The sequence below is a fragment of the Cheilinus undulatus genome, linkage group 7 (assembly GCF_018320785.1).
Source record: "Cheilinus undulatus linkage group 7, ASM1832078v1, whole genome shotgun sequence".
Taxonomy (NCBI): Eukaryota; Metazoa; Chordata; class Actinopteri; order Labriformes; family Labridae; genus Cheilinus; species Cheilinus undulatus.
Window position 1 is genome coordinate 35,978,630 of NC_054871.1, and position 17,401 is coordinate 35,996,030.

At 37.7% G+C, this 17,401-nt stretch overlaps 1 protein-coding gene across 3 annotated transcripts; it reads right to left on the bottom strand.

Moving 5' to 3' along the window:
- Positions 1-1,588: 1,588 nt before the first annotated feature.
- On the bottom strand, positions 1,589-14,764 carry il12rb2 (interleukin 12 receptor, beta 2a). Of its 3 annotated transcripts, none has more exons than XM_041790884.1 (16): positions 14,564-14,764; positions 14,123-14,248; positions 13,556-13,828; positions 11,419-11,542; positions 11,111-11,301; positions 10,721-10,863; positions 10,236-10,362; positions 7,047-7,120; positions 6,254-6,467; positions 5,941-6,120; positions 5,673-5,771; positions 4,703-4,849; positions 4,452-4,583; positions 3,221-3,317; positions 3,052-3,139; positions 1,589-2,970 (listed from the first exon to the last, which is right to left on the bottom strand). In XM_041790884.1, the coding sequence occupies exons 2-16, from the start codon at positions 14,184-14,186 to the stop codon at positions 2,512-2,514; spliced, it is 2,412 nt and encodes an 803-aa protein (XP_041646818.1). In that variant the 5' UTR covers positions 14,187-14,248; positions 14,564-14,764; the 3' UTR covers positions 1,589-2,511. The 3 variants fall into 3 exon arrangements, with proteins under 3 accessions (XP_041646818.1, XP_041646817.1, XP_041646819.1); XM_041790883.1 differs by having other exon boundaries at positions 14,560-14,764; XM_041790885.1 differs by lacking the exon at positions 5,673-5,771 and having other exon boundaries at positions 14,560-14,764.
- Positions 14,765-17,401: the final 2,637 nt, after the last annotated feature.

Below are 17,401 nucleotides of genomic sequence, written 5' to 3' on the forward strand. Positions count from 1 at the left end.
CTGCAAAAATGGGATAAAAGTGCCAAGATGAGGTGGCCAAAAATCAGGGTAAAGTGGCAAAACAGTTGTACGAATGGGAAAAATTGTAATTTAAGTGCCTAAAGAAGTGGCAAGAATGGTATAAAATTGTAGAAAAATGGCCAAGAAGAGCAAAAAAAAAAAAAATCACAAAAATGTGTTAAAAGTTGCAAAAAAGGGGAGAAACAACAAAAATGGGCTAGAATTGGTCTTAAACAGGGACCAATTATTTAAAGTGGCAAAAATGTGTGGAAGACATATTGAAAAGGGGTTAAAACCTAGCATGATTAAGTAATTCAAACATCAGAACCCAGTAATAGTTAGATCCCTTTCAGGTCCAAAATGAGGTAACTGTTAGTTAGTCCTACAGATCCAACACACATGCATTGATATCATCAGTAACTCACTTCCGGGGAGGACCATTTCTCTGGGTCGTTCACGGGCCGACCATTTCTGTGGGCATGTCTGATGGTAATAGAAGACTTTTTAAAAAAAACAAAAAATCAGAACTAAGATTTTCCACAGGTTCAGGTTGAACACTTTAAACCACTGGCTGTTGAATTCTAATCATGGGCACCCCTTGTCTTTGGTGCTGACAGTATGAGGTTATTTGCAAACATTTAGTTTGGTCTGATAATATTTGGATGGACTGCCACATCATTTTGTTCATGTATTCAGTCATACAGAAGAAGATATGTAAAACATAAAGCGTTAATACAATTGGTCCTTATCTCCTGATCCTTTTTTATTAAGGTGCATGATCAAAAAATGAAAGAAAAACAAATGTAGCGCTAACATTTGCCTCGATCAAACTTAATGTTGAGGGTTATAACCCATATTAAATAGTAGTATTCTATACAAAGGTATTAACTTATTTAATATTTTACAAGCTGTACATCAACACTGTAAGTCTTAAAATGTTAGCATACAGAAAATAGTATTTAGTTAGAGGTACTAGTGGTCACCTGGTACTGTTTTTTCTGGTCTGATATGATTATTAGTAGTTAATGAAACCAGTTACCAACGTTTGGAAACAATGTGCTTTTATCAAAATGTACATAATTTGGCAAAAGTAAAACTGATCCAAAAAAATAAAGAAAAATAAATAACTTAGCCTCAGATTTATCAGCATGAGAAATGCCACAGAGTAGCACAGTATAAGAAAGAAGTGATGCCAGGGGCTTATGGTGTCAGCAGCACCCAGGCTCAAGTGTTGATTGGCTAGAACTCATGACTCACAAAACTGCCGGAATGGTTGAGAACTCGACTTCAATTAACAGTTGTAACTGATCAAAAAAGATTGAGATGCTTAAAACATGAGACATCTTTTGTCAAACAGCAATATCACTCACCATTAAAAAAAAATAATTCAATGTTAGAATGTACTTTTATTCAATGGTTGAGCTGAGATTGAGGCAGGGATTCTGTTCTAAAGGCCAATGTACTTGACAAAGGAAGTGAATATGCAAGAGTCAAGAAATTAAAGTTATCCTTTAGAAGAAATAAAATATATTTGGAAATGTGGCAAAAGGAAAAAACACAGTAATAAAAGAAACAGGATGGCTGAATTTATTAGCGTAACAAGTTTATGGTGGGCCCTGGTGCCCAATTTATATTTTATTACAGCATTTATTCATACTGATTTAACAGCATGTCTTACAGCTCCTTTACAGTTCCACTGAAATACCAAACAAACAAAATCACTCCAATAAGCAGTTTACAATGCATATAAATGAGAAATAAATAGCCATGAAAAAAAGCACACACATCTGTACATAATGAACGACAGCATCTGATACATTTACATGCAGACTTCATTACTGTTTCATTAACAACAAAGAGGCCTAATCTAATCACACACAAACCGTTTATGCATATTTCCATATGAGAGGTAACAATAATACTGCTGTAAATCAAGTTTCATCCCACTATGATTGGTCCATTGATGTTACAGGACCCAATACAGCACAGGCCCTGAGGTAGCCACAGTCTCCTCCGGCTGAATTCCAAGTTGCTGCTTAAGTGTTAGTGCCCCAGGATTTTCCTTTTAACGCAAGTGGAAAATTAACATGTTCTTTCTTATTTTTTGTATCCCGACGCTCTGGTCAAATACTTAAAGGTGAGGTAGACACAAATAACAACACCTGACTTCCACCACCTTACCACCTGAGCTGAGTGCACTGGTTATGGTATAACTTTGCTCTGTGCTGCTCTGAATAAAAACAAAGATAATGCATGAAAAGAAAACACAAGCACTCCTTTTGTCAAACACGATTGCTTCATAACACCTCAGAAAGACTTTGGCAAAAAGATTTCGTTATAGTTATGATACCAATCAGTAAAGAGGTAGATTTTGGCCTTGTTATTGAGATGTGATCCAAAAAGAAACTAAAATAGAAGAATCTATTCACCAATGCCCCCTCCATGGTCAGAGTCCATTCTCTATGGTTTAGTAGTCTCACGTTGACAGAGGGTTGTAGTTTTGGGCTAACACTACATGTTCTGAAAGAAGTCTGTGCAATCAATTTTGACTGCATCCAGAGTCAGCTTCCCTCCAAACTCCAGTGACCCCATAAAAATGTTGTGGCTGGAGAAGAAACCCATTGTTTGTGGGAACTCTTCTTCCTCCTGATCCTCTTCGTCTATTTCTCCCAGCCCATGTGACGAGATGTAGTCAATGGTTGAGTTTGTGTCCAGAGAGGTCTCTGTTTTATCAGAAGTGTCTGAATCGTGGGACAAGCTCTTGATGTATGTGGTCAGAGGGTAATGCAGTGTGGTTTGCTCCATCAGAGGGGTCAGGCCTGTTTCAGACGAGAGCTGTGTGGAGTCAACAGGAGATGAGCAGGTTTCACTACTCAGATTGGGCAGCTCCTCAACATCCACTAGGATTGGCTCTTCTTCCTCTTCAGTTATACTGCAGGGACTTCGCGGCAGCTGGAGGTTAATTTTGCCCTGTTGTGAAGAAAGGTATAGGCTTTAACTATAAAGTGTAATTTTCAATTTAGAAAATGATCAAGCATTTTTTATAATCACCTTCTCCTGTGTACACTCTTTTGCCCATTTGCTGTTTGCAGGATCCAGAACAGCCTCCAGCATGAGACACTCAAAAAGACCGCAAAACCTAAGAAAGCATTTGGCATGTGACTGAATAGTTTTGCATGTTTTGGAGTTTTGAATGCTTTTTTTTCCGTCGCATACATACCTCTGCTTTACAGCTGGACACTGCCACAGGCATATCAGAAACAGCACGAACAGCAGGATGACAAGACACACAAGCAGCAGCGATAGAGGGGCTTCCTCTGCAACGTGACAGTTAAATAGAGGGATGTTAAGTTATACAGTTAAACTTTCTAGTATAATCTTTTGTGGTAGAATATTTTATTTCCTATCACTGATACACACTAAAAACAATCACCAGGTGCCAACATAAAGACTGAAGGTGAAAATCAAATTATGTTGTTCATATTGAGGACATTGTTCCTCTTCTTATTGTGCTTTAAGTGAGACACAAAGGACAAAATACCATCAAGTCTATCAAAGTTTACCCAAAGTGTGCAAGAAGTTCTAGTAATGAAGTTACTCACAAAAGACCATTTCAGATTTCTAACACAAATTTCCCTTTTGTTACAGAATCTGCTGTCCAGCCCAACTTAAATCTAAGTATATCTGTAAGGGTGTAGTTCTATTAACTAGTCATAACCTGTGCATACACATTAACCTGGCCAGCCAGGATCTATTTTTTCAAGGGCAAGTAACAACAACAAAAATATTACTAATTTTGATTTTTATCGCTGCATTTGTGGCTTACTACTGTAAATGGCATGTCTGTCTGTCTGTGACGATTTGCACACAGCACTGTTGCTCCAATTTTCCTCAATACCTCTCAGAAGACTTCTTTGGTGTACCGGTTTGCAACTGGTGTCATACAAAAAACACAAATATGTGCAGATTATCTATAAAATCCCAAAATGTTGCCAGACATCATTTGGGGACTTCTGCTACGTTCCAGCTGAGTGACGTCACACCTGAGTTGAATGCTTTCCATTTGCTATGAGCTTGTAAGACTAAGTGACAGCCAGAAAACAACCTCTCTGTTCTCACATTAAACAAGATAATATAGGAGGTGCGTCACATGTTGCTATTAGAATCATTAACTGAATAATCACGGTTTAATTGCTAATTTATCAGCTGTAGTCACTAGTACTGTATAAATATGTTTGAATATGGGTCCGTCTCCACATAGCTAGCATCAAAAGACAGGTGGGTCCATGCCTCTTTATGTAGGCAGATGCTGCCTGCATAAAGAAAACTCACAGCTTACCCTTTGTGCTATCTGTAGCTGATCAGCTTTCCATTCATAAAATGTTTTCAACCATCCATTTCTTCATTCAATAATAATAATAAAAAAAAAAGAATCTTGGAAAACTGCTTACCCTCGATGAAGAACTTGACCTTTTGACCTGCAGGACCTTCTCCTTTATCAGTGGAAGCAGTCATCCACAGGCTGTGGGTATCTGGAGACAGACCTTGGACAGTGTACGTCTTCTCTGATGCTGGCACAGAGTCTGAAATACAGAGTTACACAAAGGTTAATATAAAGGTGTATTTTTTGGCTCTAAAAAGAAAAGACATGAGTTAACTGCATGTTTTAGTAAAATAACAATAAGATAAATGGAGATCTTACAACGCTGCAGGTGTCCATTGCTGTTCTCTAAATAGATACTGTAATTTCTGATACAGCCCCCACGCTGACCCCTGGGAATCTCCATCCAGGTCACTTTCACTTTGTTTCCATCTACCTTCTCTTGGACCGATGGGCCAGCTGCTGGGACTATGAACAAGAAGATATAACTAGTAAGATATTCAGTACGATGGCTTGATTTTTTTTTTGTTGAAAGAATTATAATGCCATTATCAGAAACAGAATCAGCTTCATTGACCAAGTATGCTTACACAACAAGGAATTTTACTCTAAAATAACTAAACTGATAAAAGCATGAAAATTAAGATTTAAATTCATACAAGCAATTGTAGGTATCATTTCTTGTATATAAAAATCTCTGTGCATTGATAGTATAGTTGCAAGATGTGCAAAGGGTGCAAGGATGCTGACTAGACATGATCAGAGTATAAAACATGCAAGTGGGCAGATTTACATTAAGAAGAAAGACTATTTAAGACAGTTGATTGGTGCAACTGTGCATATGAGGTGAAACATTTTACCACAGAGAGCCTTCTTACAGCATTTGAGTTAAAGTAAATAAATAGTTTAATAACTTGCAGAATCTGAATACAGAAAATAGATTAAATGACTTATTAGTATGTTAAATAGATTAATCAGTGTAAATATGCATTTTAAGGTGAGGCACTGTGCTGATAAGACAGCAGATCAGTGAGAAGCTTGAGAGAAAGAAAGAGTGGGGAATGATGTGGGAATGGAGCCACAATCCAGATTTGGACAAGGCCTACTGCTATGAGGACAACAGCCTCTGTTCATGGGGCGCAAGGATACAACCACCAGACAAATGGTCAAATTATTGAAAAATTAAATGATTAACTATTTATATTACTGACCAATTTACTTCTTGTCCTTTGCTGATTGTGTAAATAATTTTTTTTTTTAATAAACTGATTTAAGTCTTCTATAATCTTACCTGAATCCATGATGACTTCTCTAAATTTTGTTTGACCCACTGAACTGTCATTATAAAAAACATACAGTGCTATCTCATAGCACTCAGCTGGCGTTATATCTGCATAAAGAAAGATAGTGTTAAACATTATACAAACACATTACGGAGGAGTGGAGAAAATGTAGTTAAAATGATTAACTATATCAGAGTACAACAATGCTAAAGCTTACACATCATCTCCTTGCTTTTTGTAATATACCTGTGTTAACTACAACTCTACATGTCTCACCGGTAATAACCAAATGGTTGTTTCTCCCTAGTCTGGCCCATCTGAGATCTTCCTGTTTGTTCCCCTCTGGGTACCACTCCACCACAATATCTGCATGCAGAGATGCAGTTTCAAGCTTTCCCCAGGAGATGGCGACGCTCTGGTTGTTTGCTGAAAAGTGAACATCCTGAGGGGGCTTGGCTGCAAAAACAAGAGCAGATAAAACATTTACACTTGATCTTCAACTTAACTTTAAGACAGCATTTACACCAACTTCATGGATGCAAATAAGACTGCTAGTCTCAGACTAAAAACTGCAAACATTCACTCATACCTTTTCTGTGTCTGGTTGTAATTCTAGCAGGCGGTGAGGGTCCTTTGGAGTTGTAAGCCCACACTTTCACTTCACAGTCAGCACAAAATGGGACTTTATAGTTCCAGGCTTCCGCACTCATGTTAGTGGTGAAGATCAGAGTTTGGGCTTTTTGACTGTAAACACTGACTTTGTACTGAATGATTTTTCCTCGAGCAATAGAAACACTTGGCTTCTGCAATCAGAGAACATTTTAAGAGTCAAGTTTAAAAAACAAATTTACTTTGCTTGAATGAAAAGAATAAACGAATTATTTCAGATTACTTTGACAGAGCTTTGGATTTAGCTTTCTTTATATTATACAAAAAATAAAACAACAACAGCAAAACAGTAAGTAAGACATCATCATTTCTGTTTAGCTGCTCTTTTCTTGTAAATTGAAACTGTTGTGTGTGCAGTCAAGTTTCACTTATCTCTCACTATCTCACTTTAAGTGACATTAAATGAGTGTATGTGTGTGTGTGTGCATGCGAGGGTGTCACACCTCAAAAGTGGTCAAGGGTTGACCTTTACTTTGTGCATAACATGGTGGTGAAGCAGGAAGATCATAAAGTGTTGCTATGGTTACAACCTTGTACGCCCACGCACATTCATGGTGAGAGACAAAACATGGAGACTACAACACCTCAACTCACAAGTGGTGTGCCAGTGAAAGCCTTCACAGTTGTTCACTGTTAACCTTTTAAAAACTCTTTGACAGGACAAAACAAAAATGGGAGAGATCTGAAAGAAGAAGAAGGTGTTTTTGACTTACTTTCCAGTACAGCCTCAGGGAGTTATTATCAGAGGGATCTTCTATGTACCACACATCCAACTCTTTGGCAGGAGCTAAAACAATAAAAGCAATCTGTTATCAGGCTGTATTGAAAAAAGGATAGACTGCTCATAATACAGCATTTAAATTTTAAATAATAGAGAAAAGTGATTTTACATAAGTGACGAAAATACTGACAGGTTATCTCCAATTAATAGTGTTAGTCTGTGATGTAGTTCATTAAGTCTTATAAACTGTGGACAAAAAGTAAGGAAATTTGTGTTTGGTAGGTTATTTCTTTGTTGTAACAATGCTTTTTGGTAATAAGTCTTATACAGTTGGAAAGTCTGTTTTAAACGGCATTTGTGGGATGAGCAGCAGAGCTGAGTATGTGGGTTGCGCCTATGAAAAATGTGACAAATCTTCTCTGTTTTGCCAACCAGCTTATTCTGCCATTGACTCTTGTTTGGTGGATTGGATAATTGAAGTCTGAAGAAACAGACATATAGGCAATTTAACAATCCATTCATTTAACAAAAAGGAGCTACAGCCAAAACAGCCTGGCACCTCGTCCTCATGCTGGTCACCAGCCTGGTCACAATCTGGACTCACTGCTGAACATAACATTCCTCTGGATGTTCAGGTTCCAGTGCACGTGTTGCCAACACCAGCGCAAACGGGCCTGACAGTGAAGGGCAGTCATGGCAGGCCTCCTGGCAGCCCAGTAAGACTGAAGATTCGCTGTGTGCAGTCTGTTCTGGATTGTCTGGGCAGAGTCGTCGGCCATATAGTCCTGGAAACCTTCTGTAGAAGACTGCCTGTGGTTCCCTAAAGCCGGGTGTATACTGTGCAATTTTCCTGTGAGTCAGCCACGAATTTAGAGTCGCACAACCCCCTTTGGAGTCGTGCTCTTGCTTTGTAAACGATTCAGTTGCACAGTATGAGATGACATTCTACCACGGCCATCGTATGGTCGGCTTGAAATCGCACAGTGTACTGATCTACTTCGCACAGTGGACTGATCTACTTTAACAGCCCTAATAATTTGAGGCAATAGACAACATTTTTTTTACTCTATAATGATTTTTTTAGAGTAAACAATAGATTTTTTCCCCTTTTGCAACCTTTCTTTTTCAGTTATGAGATAAACCAATTTAAACAAAAAGCTAAGACATGATTTGAAGTTACGATGCTCACTTCTATTAAAGAACATGATCACTTTCAGTTTAAAAAGCAACTCATTGTTTACAGTGATTAAATAACTTCCTCAAGCAGGTTTCAAATCCCTCTAAGCTGGTTCTTACTTCCTTTGATGAAACCAGTGGCTTACTGGTATATCAGATATTTATCTGCCTGTGGTCCATATTATCATCAGTTGAATCTCATGTTTGGACTTGCTGTGATAGCTTAGGAACTACATGTATATCCAAGATAATTAAGAAGACATACAAGTGTGATGAATGTGTCAATTACATACTTGAAAACTGAGTAAAGACACCCTTTTACCAGAAATGCTTCTTCGTAAAGTTCTACTATAAAAAAGCTGCTTAGCAGTCACACACAGTGATCATATTCATACAGAGACCATATCTCCATATCTATATCTCCACACCATCATCTCTACAAATATGCAACGATATTTCTGATGAAGCATCTCTGTTTTCTTACCTACAATCAGGGACTCATATTCCTTATGAGTCTTAACAACAGCACTTTAACTGCAATTTGTAACTGTTCTCAGTGAGATCTACTCAGGGTTTGGGCCCTAATCCTCATACAAGCAACACCTGTCATACTGTACAACAGTGACACACATAAATGCAACACTGACACATATACTGACACGACGTGCGCTGATGTGTAGACTCAAGGCTTCTATCTGCTGAGGGCAGAAGTTTCAGAATAGTGGAAGATAAACACAGACCCAAATGTTCTCCTGTGAAAGTTCCATGGAGGATCAGCGCATCAGTGCTGTTCGTGTGTCTGTGTGCTCCAGCTGTGTGTCTGTGTATATGTCGCTCTTGTAAGCCAGGGTGTGCAGTGTGTTTAAATATTGTTTGATTAATATTCTCTTAATATTAACTGTTTATACAGGGACACCTAAAAGATAAAGCCTCAGCATATGCATGCATTATTAAAACATGATTAAAACTTTATGCATATTTGCAGGGAATGTTTCAAATTTGACATATACTGATAGTTAACAGATTTAAGGCGATACAAACACTGAAACTTTAAATATGGTTGACCGAGGCAGTGAGAAACAAAGGCAGACTATTGAAGAATCACTAACTGTTACAGGATTTAGGAGAAATGGTGAAGATTTGTCTAAGTGAGAATCAGAGATATTTATGAAACCAGCTGCAGTTTTTTTCCTAATGAACCACAAACTGATTCAGTATTTTATTATTAGTATAAACTTCATTTACATCTTAGATGATCTCTAAGAGCAAATTAAGACATGTCTTTGTGATGTGCTGTTTCATACGTACAGGGTTAAAATGGAGCATGTGTTTGATCTCATACCAGACATAACTAGTAACTTTTCAAAACCATGAGCCATTGTGGCTGGTGAGAAAAAAAGATTAGTCAAGCTGGTTATTTCTGGTTATATCTGAGTTTTATCACTGTTGAGGGTTTTGCTTGAGGACAGCTGATAGTCAGTGGTGAGCTGATTTGAACACAAAAAAGACAAAGGGAAGGAAACATTACTGCATTATCTGATATCTGAGCAGATAATGGGCCACAGACAGACTGTAAATACTCTCAGATTAGCATGTCTGCAGACAGAAAACTTAAATTCAGGAAGTGTAAAAACAGACAGAAAAACCATCAACTTCAGATTAAATCAGCCAGTGTTCTTACACCCCTTTTATACCACAGAAATGTACTTTTTAAATGTACTTAAATCCAAATGTGTTTAAGATACTTTATGTTGGGTATAATACAGACAATACAGATATGATAGATATGTTGGGTGCTGTATGTGGGGACTTTATTGTGGATTATTTTCCTTTGTTATGTAATCTCTATTTTTAAGCCATCGTTCTTTTTTTAAAAATTTTATATTCCTCTCGAATATATATCCTGATATTCAAAGAGATCGTTTTCTCATTCACAGGTTCTTTAAGAAAATCACAGACTTAAAAACTGATTAATATTATAGAAACAGAACATGCGTGTACTCACCCTCCTCCTGAGTCCAGCCAGAGGTGTTTGTACTCCAAGGACTCCAGTGTCCAGTGTTGAATCTTGATCTGGCTGTGAAATAGTACAACCTGAAGGGCTCCAGAGGTTGAACCTGTACTTGACTCATCTGCAAAACCAGAGAGTAAAAGTTCGTTTATCTTTAGTTTAGTTTCAATTCTTTAAACTTACTTTAACAAGCTTCCAGCACGCAGCTACATAAAGATTTTTGCATGTGCTATTTACTCTACTCCTTATTACTCAATAAGGATGCCTGACAAAGCATTAAGGACCAAATTCTTCTTTCTTTTTGAGACTTGGGTAGCTTGAGAGCTCAATTTTTTGCACACTATCCTGATTTCATATCTAGCTTTGGCTTTGAATCAGCAGATAATGCAGTAAGGAAACGTCTGCAATAAACATCTTCTGCAACATGCTTCTGCAACTACCCAAAATCTCAAGAACAATGAACAGTTTAAACATCTTACTGAGTTTAAAGTAGAAGTCCATGTTTGCGTGTCTGCTGTGTACTGGATCTCAATGTACCGAGTCCTCACAGACTGCTCCACTTTGACGATGCACATTCGGGAGAAACATTCAGGTTGGCCAAGAACAGGAGCCAATGGCATTGCTGCTCAGAGGAGTCACACATTAATACAAACAGGGCAGGTGAGGAATTATGTGCAAGGTAGGTTTTTACATTATTACTGGTCATGAAAATTATTAATTTATGCAAAGAGCATGGAGAAGGACAAAATTCTATCATGCTTAGAGATCTGAAATACAAAAAAAACTGCAAAGATCATGTTTTATCTTTCAGAAACTCTGAATCTCACAAAATTAAACATTACAGCCTGACTAATAGCTGTAGTATTTACCAATGTCTGTAAGTGTGTAGTTTAAGGGGATGGACTCAGCAGAACCCAGCACATTTTCAATCTTGACCCACACAGAGATCTTCCTGGCAGAGCTGGACACAGAAATACTCGCAGACTGTGACACACTTCCTTTACTGGAGATGCTGTGCAGCACAGGTGCAGCTGTGTGGTTCTCAAATACAGATATCTCCCTGAAACACACAAGATATGGTTCATTGGAGAGTAGATCTGAACAACATGAAAAAATTATAAGTAAAACATTATGTAAATGGCATGTTTGTTGACCTCTCAATCCATTATTAACTCACCATAGCACGGATGTGTTCCTAACAAAAGTGTTGCGTCCTTTCTCCCGAGTGCACTTCACAATCCCAGTTTTGTTATTTGTGACATTGAGGATACAGGAAATGTTTTTAGGTTTTTCTGGTGGGTCTGTTTAACAAAGGATATACAAAATTTAAACACTGAGCAAAACAAACAAATCTGATCATCTGCCCTAACAAATAAGGATGCAACAGTACGCTTATTTCTGATAGTAAGTGCGACCAAGCAATTTCAAAACATTTAGAAATTGCTATTACAATGTCAAATAAAACTTCTGTTTTTAAAGGATGATCCTTGTAACCAATACATGTTTACATGTTCTGTCTCCATGTTATCAGCACATTGCATTAAAAATATGCAATGTGAGCAGTACAGTAAACACCACAATGCTGAACTGGCATGTTACAAATGTGAACCACTCTGTTTTTACTTCTCAGTCAGCCAAAACTTTGTGTTAAAAAGAAGAACTCCACTTAAATGTGTTATATTAAATGGTCAATCAGTGGTACCTTATGCGAATAGTTGCCCCTCCTCTTGTAAGTTGCATACATTTTTTGGATATAAATATTTTTCCAACACATGCTAAGTATTATTTGCTTGCCTCCCTTTTTTGTATTTTTGTACCTTGTTTATTTACTTTTAATTATTCTTATTCGTTTGCTATTATCATTTATTTATCTAATTTAAGTATATATATTTTTCTTCTCTTGTTTTCGTCAGGTGTCGCGATGAAGGGTGCGAGGGTGTATGTATGTTCTCATGCATTAAGTTTTTCTGTAAAATGTAGAAAGCTATAAATAAAGTGGGGAAAAAAGAAGAACTCCTTAATGCAGAAATACTTGACACACTCAGACTTGAACATGTGAACAGGAGAAAAAAAAGCAGAACAAGCTAAGACTATTTTTAGTGCTCTTTTAGCATGAAATGTTTCAGCCGAGCCATCAAGTTTCATGTTGAAAAAGCATGGACTGCAAGGTTTTCTGTAGATTCATTTTAATGAGACTAACGTGCATCATTTGCTACTACATTAAGGACTTAGACAGTCATTCAGTTTGAGGGGAAGAGATCCGAAATGATCTGGATCTGTGCATTAAAGGGGATACAGCACAAAAAACACTAGCATTTATAAACATGTATATTTGGGTGTCTGGAGTATCTGCAAACCCAGGAAATGTGACAAAGCTAACTCAGTTCCTTGTGGTCTGAAAACAAAAACCTGGTAGTTTGTTCACATTCTGTGCTTCTTATGATGCTATATTGGGAGTCATTATAACAATTAAGGATGTTCCCAGGTGTCTATTTCACTATTTGGCTATACGCTCATTTAAATTGCGTTTAACAGACTAGTCTAAAGAGGAGAAAATAATTCATCACAGGACCATTGTGTCATCTTGTATGAGTAAGCCTGATATACACTGTATAGCATGGCTAAAATTAGCAGCTAGCTCTACCAGACTTTGTTCCTCTTTGCAGTTTAATATCATGGTTTGATATGTGCCCTCTTTTCCCTTCTGTTGAGTAGTTATGTACATACCAATTTATTTCCATTTTCTACTTAAAAAAACTGTCATAACACGCTGTTTTTATTACTCGCTAACTGCTAAGCATCTCATATTTCCATCAGGTGAAGTGCCGGGGGATAGCTCTGATAGGAAGGCAGCAGCCATTAACTGAAGCTACAGCAGCTTCTAGAAGTGGGAGGCCTCATTACAGTTTGAAAGAGCATAAGACTTCAAGATTTCAAGCCTGTGTTTATAAAAACGACAGGTAATCAGTTTAACTGACTTGCAAATCTTGTGCCAGCTAATTTCATACAGTAACTTAAACATTTAGCTGTTTAACCACGTGCATCCCTAATAACAAGACCTGCCCTGCACTTGGCATCACCACCTATTGCCATGGAGGCACACAGCTGTACTCTTATCAGCACTGCTACAGGGAAAGAGGGGCAGGGAGAGAAGCAGCTAATTGGCATTTAAAGTGACACACCTAAACAGACTGCACAGAGAAAGGCTTTTATTAGCTGGTTTATACAGTGCTTGATCCACATTATATTTTGACTAAAGTATTACACTGATGTTTGATTTAGACCACAGGGGACTGTGTTCACATAATACTTACAGCCTGCCTCAATGTCCATTCCACAGGGTTCCTTTGCAGGATGACAAGGGTCCTCACAGCTGAATGTTCGTTCCTCGGTAATGTTGACCACTTCATGATATATTGTTGTAGAATTCAGTACTGCATAGTCCCGTTTTGTGGACGGGGGATAGCTGCGAATTGATCTCTCAGTTGATCTTTTACTTTCGCATTGAAAGGTGCAATACACTCTAAAAGTGGAACCTCGGTGCACCACACGCCCAGCACTGGACGAGATGGAGCAGGATTTGAGACCTGAGACCAGTGAAAAAAAATCATTGACTTTGTTAATGCAAGAATAATTCTTCATCATTGATGTGTTGCATTTGTAGCAAATAAGGAGATGTAAACAAGGTATGCACCCTCTCATGCATATGAATAATTAACATGGATGGTGAAAGAAAACAGGCAATAAATTATGAAAAACCATGATGTGGAGATGTAGTCAGAATAAAAGTTTTTTTTCCACATTTGTGTGTATTACCTCTAAATTAACGTGGATAAAATAACATGTGTCTAGAATGTCAGAACGTCTCTACTGTAGCTTACCTGTGCAGAGCTGCATAGCCATCACAGCAGCCAGGATGCTCCATGCTCGGGACATGGTCGCCATGATTTCTCACTTACAAAGTCTTCATGTATGTCTCTGACATCCCCGGAAGAACTGATAGTTAACTTTAAAACAAACAAAAGTTGGCAAACCAGGAGGTCATTGAGGATTCTAGATGGAGACGCTTGTTTAAAAGATTTTAAAACAGTAGGCTATTTTACAGCTTAATTTCTGGGAAGTCACTGGGGACTTTCCAACCTTCTTTCTGTCGCATCAGTTATCCCACTAAAGTAAGTAATGGGCTAATATCAAACCGTGTGGTTGGTTAAAACACCGCCATATCGAAGCACTTCGCCATAGCTAAGTGCTGAGGTGTATAGGCTGAACTACATGCGGTTAATAGTAAACCTAATACATAGAGGATAAACCAACTTACCCACCGTGGTATCTCATTCCAGACATATATCAGCCTTTATGTGCTTCTGAGCCTGTTAGCGCTGTATATCCATCCTTATACGTCGTGCAACACATCTCTATTAGTATGTCCAGATAGAGTCACAGTCAGAAGAGCTCGCGCTGGCTAACTGCCGCCTCTGGTGTGATGTAACTAACTTTAACAGTCACACATCATCACCGAAGACACACTAACGCACGCGCAGGTGTTGACTGGGTCTGGGAAGATCTAAGCAGCTGGTGTGTTGTTCTCTACAGCTACAACTACACATGACTACTCAATATTATTCCATGTAAAAACGTATCATAGATAATAGCAGTAAGTTATAGTTCCTCCAACAGGGGAGACCGGGGGCAATTGTAACACACTCAATTCCTCCAATTAGAAACAAGTTAGAGTGATGAAACTAACCTGCACATGCTCAGAAGGATTCTCTCTCTGCCCACTGAAAAACAGTGGGGATACTTCCACACCGCAAAAGCTGTACACAAAAAACTGATTTTGAGGTATGAAAGTTACTTTTTGGTTTGACAAATGTTTTTCTTCTGCTGTCTAAGGTTTAGATGATAGTAAGGTCAAACTCTGTTTAATCTGATCCCTGGCCTTTTGGTAAAAAGAAAAAATCAACATGAACAACCTATGCCAACATCAGTGCTAGTAGCTAGAGTGAGAGACTTTATTATGGCTGCTGGTTTGGGGGTGTTGTTGTAACACTGTGACTGGGGGCAATGGTAACACTGTTACAATTGTGTTGCAATTGCCATAGCCTGCTACAAGCCATACTGCCTAATGTAAGCACATGCTGACTTAGTTTTTCTTTTTAAGAGTAGATACATTTCACATATTTTTAAAGAAGAAAATGCATTATAATTAATCTTGTTTGTGTAGTGGTGTTAATGTGTCTATTGTGCAGTTTTATTAGTTTGGCTACAGAGAGTTCTTGACCGATGAATCTGAAATTTTTTTCATAGATCCAAATAATAAAATGTATTGAGCAAGAAATAATTTTGTACTGTGACTTATTAGTGAAATAAGCTTTGGTGTGTCCATAAATTGCTACATCTTTTGCTTTGACTTCATATTACAGCCTACTTGACCCATCTGAAATATAGAGGGTAAATATGATGTTTCTGAATGAATGTTACAATTGCCCCTTATGTGGGGGCAATTGTAACACCCTGACTACTTCAGTTGAACTGAACAAAACAGTTGTGCTTTTATGAGTTAAAATACAGCAATAACTTTATTAGCTAGTGCAAAAGTAGATGTTTCTTATATTTAAAAATGGCTTGTGTATTCCAAGTAATCTGTGAGTTATGAAGGAAAATGTGAAAAAGGTTACAGTTGCCCCCAGTCTCCCCTACTTTACTTTGAGTTAATTCCCTAAAAGACATCTCCACAAGTTTTTTTAAGCCTATTTGTTTAATTTGGGTCAATGACATGACGTTCTTATTTTTTGTGTCCAAATCTATTATTTCCTTTTGAAAGAAAAAAAGATCAGTTAATGACATTTATCATTTGTCCTACAAAACCTACTTTGTTTGAATACATTATACAGTATACTAATAATGTATTCAAACAAAGTAGGTTTCGCAGGACAAATGATAAATGCCATTAATAATTTTTTTTTCAATACTATGCTGATATGAAGCTAATAAAGTTAGCTAAATATACTTGTCTAGCTTATCTGAGGTAATGTTGTCACTTTGTACTCTCTAGTAGAAGGCAGAGAAATGAAAATGTTATCCCATTTGAGGTAAAACAGTAGAAGTTTACAGATTTTGGTATCCAAATTGCTCTAATAATCACTTTCAGTGTCTCATTTCTAAGCAAAGTCTCATTTAGATAGAACGGAGTGGAAGTTGCGCCCATGTTTCACGCAAAGAATCATGGGGGCTAGGAATAAGGTGGATATGATATATGGGTTTCACTTTCTGAAATGAGTGACAAAAAATATTGAACTTCTTCATGATATTCTAATTTGTTGAGATGTACATGAAAAATTAATTTGATATTTTGGCATCTAAAATCCTAAAAATTAAGCTTAGCATAAGTTCGAGCAGGAAGACTGTTTTATTTCCATTCTTCCTTTCATTCATTACTCTCTCAAGTGTCTCCCTTTTCCCTCTCCATTTCCAGCTCTGGTAATCAGCTAGTATGGGCGTCCTCTCACTTAAAGGTGCAGTGTGTAATATTTAGCCTAGTTGCATTTAGTTAAACAAACAAACTTGGTTAAATGAAACATGACGTCTATAGGTAGGTCTATCCTAATTAGTGTTTATCCACCTGAAAAAAATGTGTGTTTTTTTTTTTTTTTAATTAATTCAGAATAAGCAATCTATTCATACATGTGGGAGGGTCCCCTCCACGGGTGCCGCCATCTTGAATTTTTGCATTTTGCATGTTTCTCTGGTGAAAACTGTGGCAACCAATGGAATTAAAAAAAGTGTATCTGTTATTTGGTCGCTTCTGTGGCGCCATAGAAACATGCAAAATGCAAAAATTCAAGATGGCGGCATCATTTCAAAGAGGGCGTATGATACTTTTCGATTTTTAAAACATAAATATAAAGTCACAATGTTGGGTGTCCATACTTCCCGTATGCAAATTTTCAAACCGCAAGATAAACTTATGTGGCAGTAATCTTGGAATTAGAGTGTAAACTGATGAAAATGGTTCGTTGGGAATCTCTCCGAGATTCTCCCGAGACGAGATTTAGATGGAGCAAACTGAGGTCATCGCAATAGGATCTCCTGACTGGTTCGTCTGTGCTGCCGGCAAAGCAGAACAGACCACCCTCACAAGAGAGATGAATAAATACACA

Bases quoted from the DNA above. Each gene is read 5' to 3' on its own strand.
- il12rb2 (XM_041790884.1), bottom strand. From the start codon at position 14,186: ATGGCGACCATGTCCCGAGCATGGAGCATCCTGGCTGCTGTGATGGCT. The intron at 11,543-13,555 runs GTAAGTATTATG...TTTGTTAAACAG, and splicing joins AATGGACATTGAGGCAGGCT to ACCCACCAGAAAAACCTAAA. The intron at 4,850-5,672 runs GTAAGATTATAG...TCTTGTTCATAG, and splicing joins AGAAGTCATCATGGATTCAG to TCCCAGCAGCTGGCCCATCG.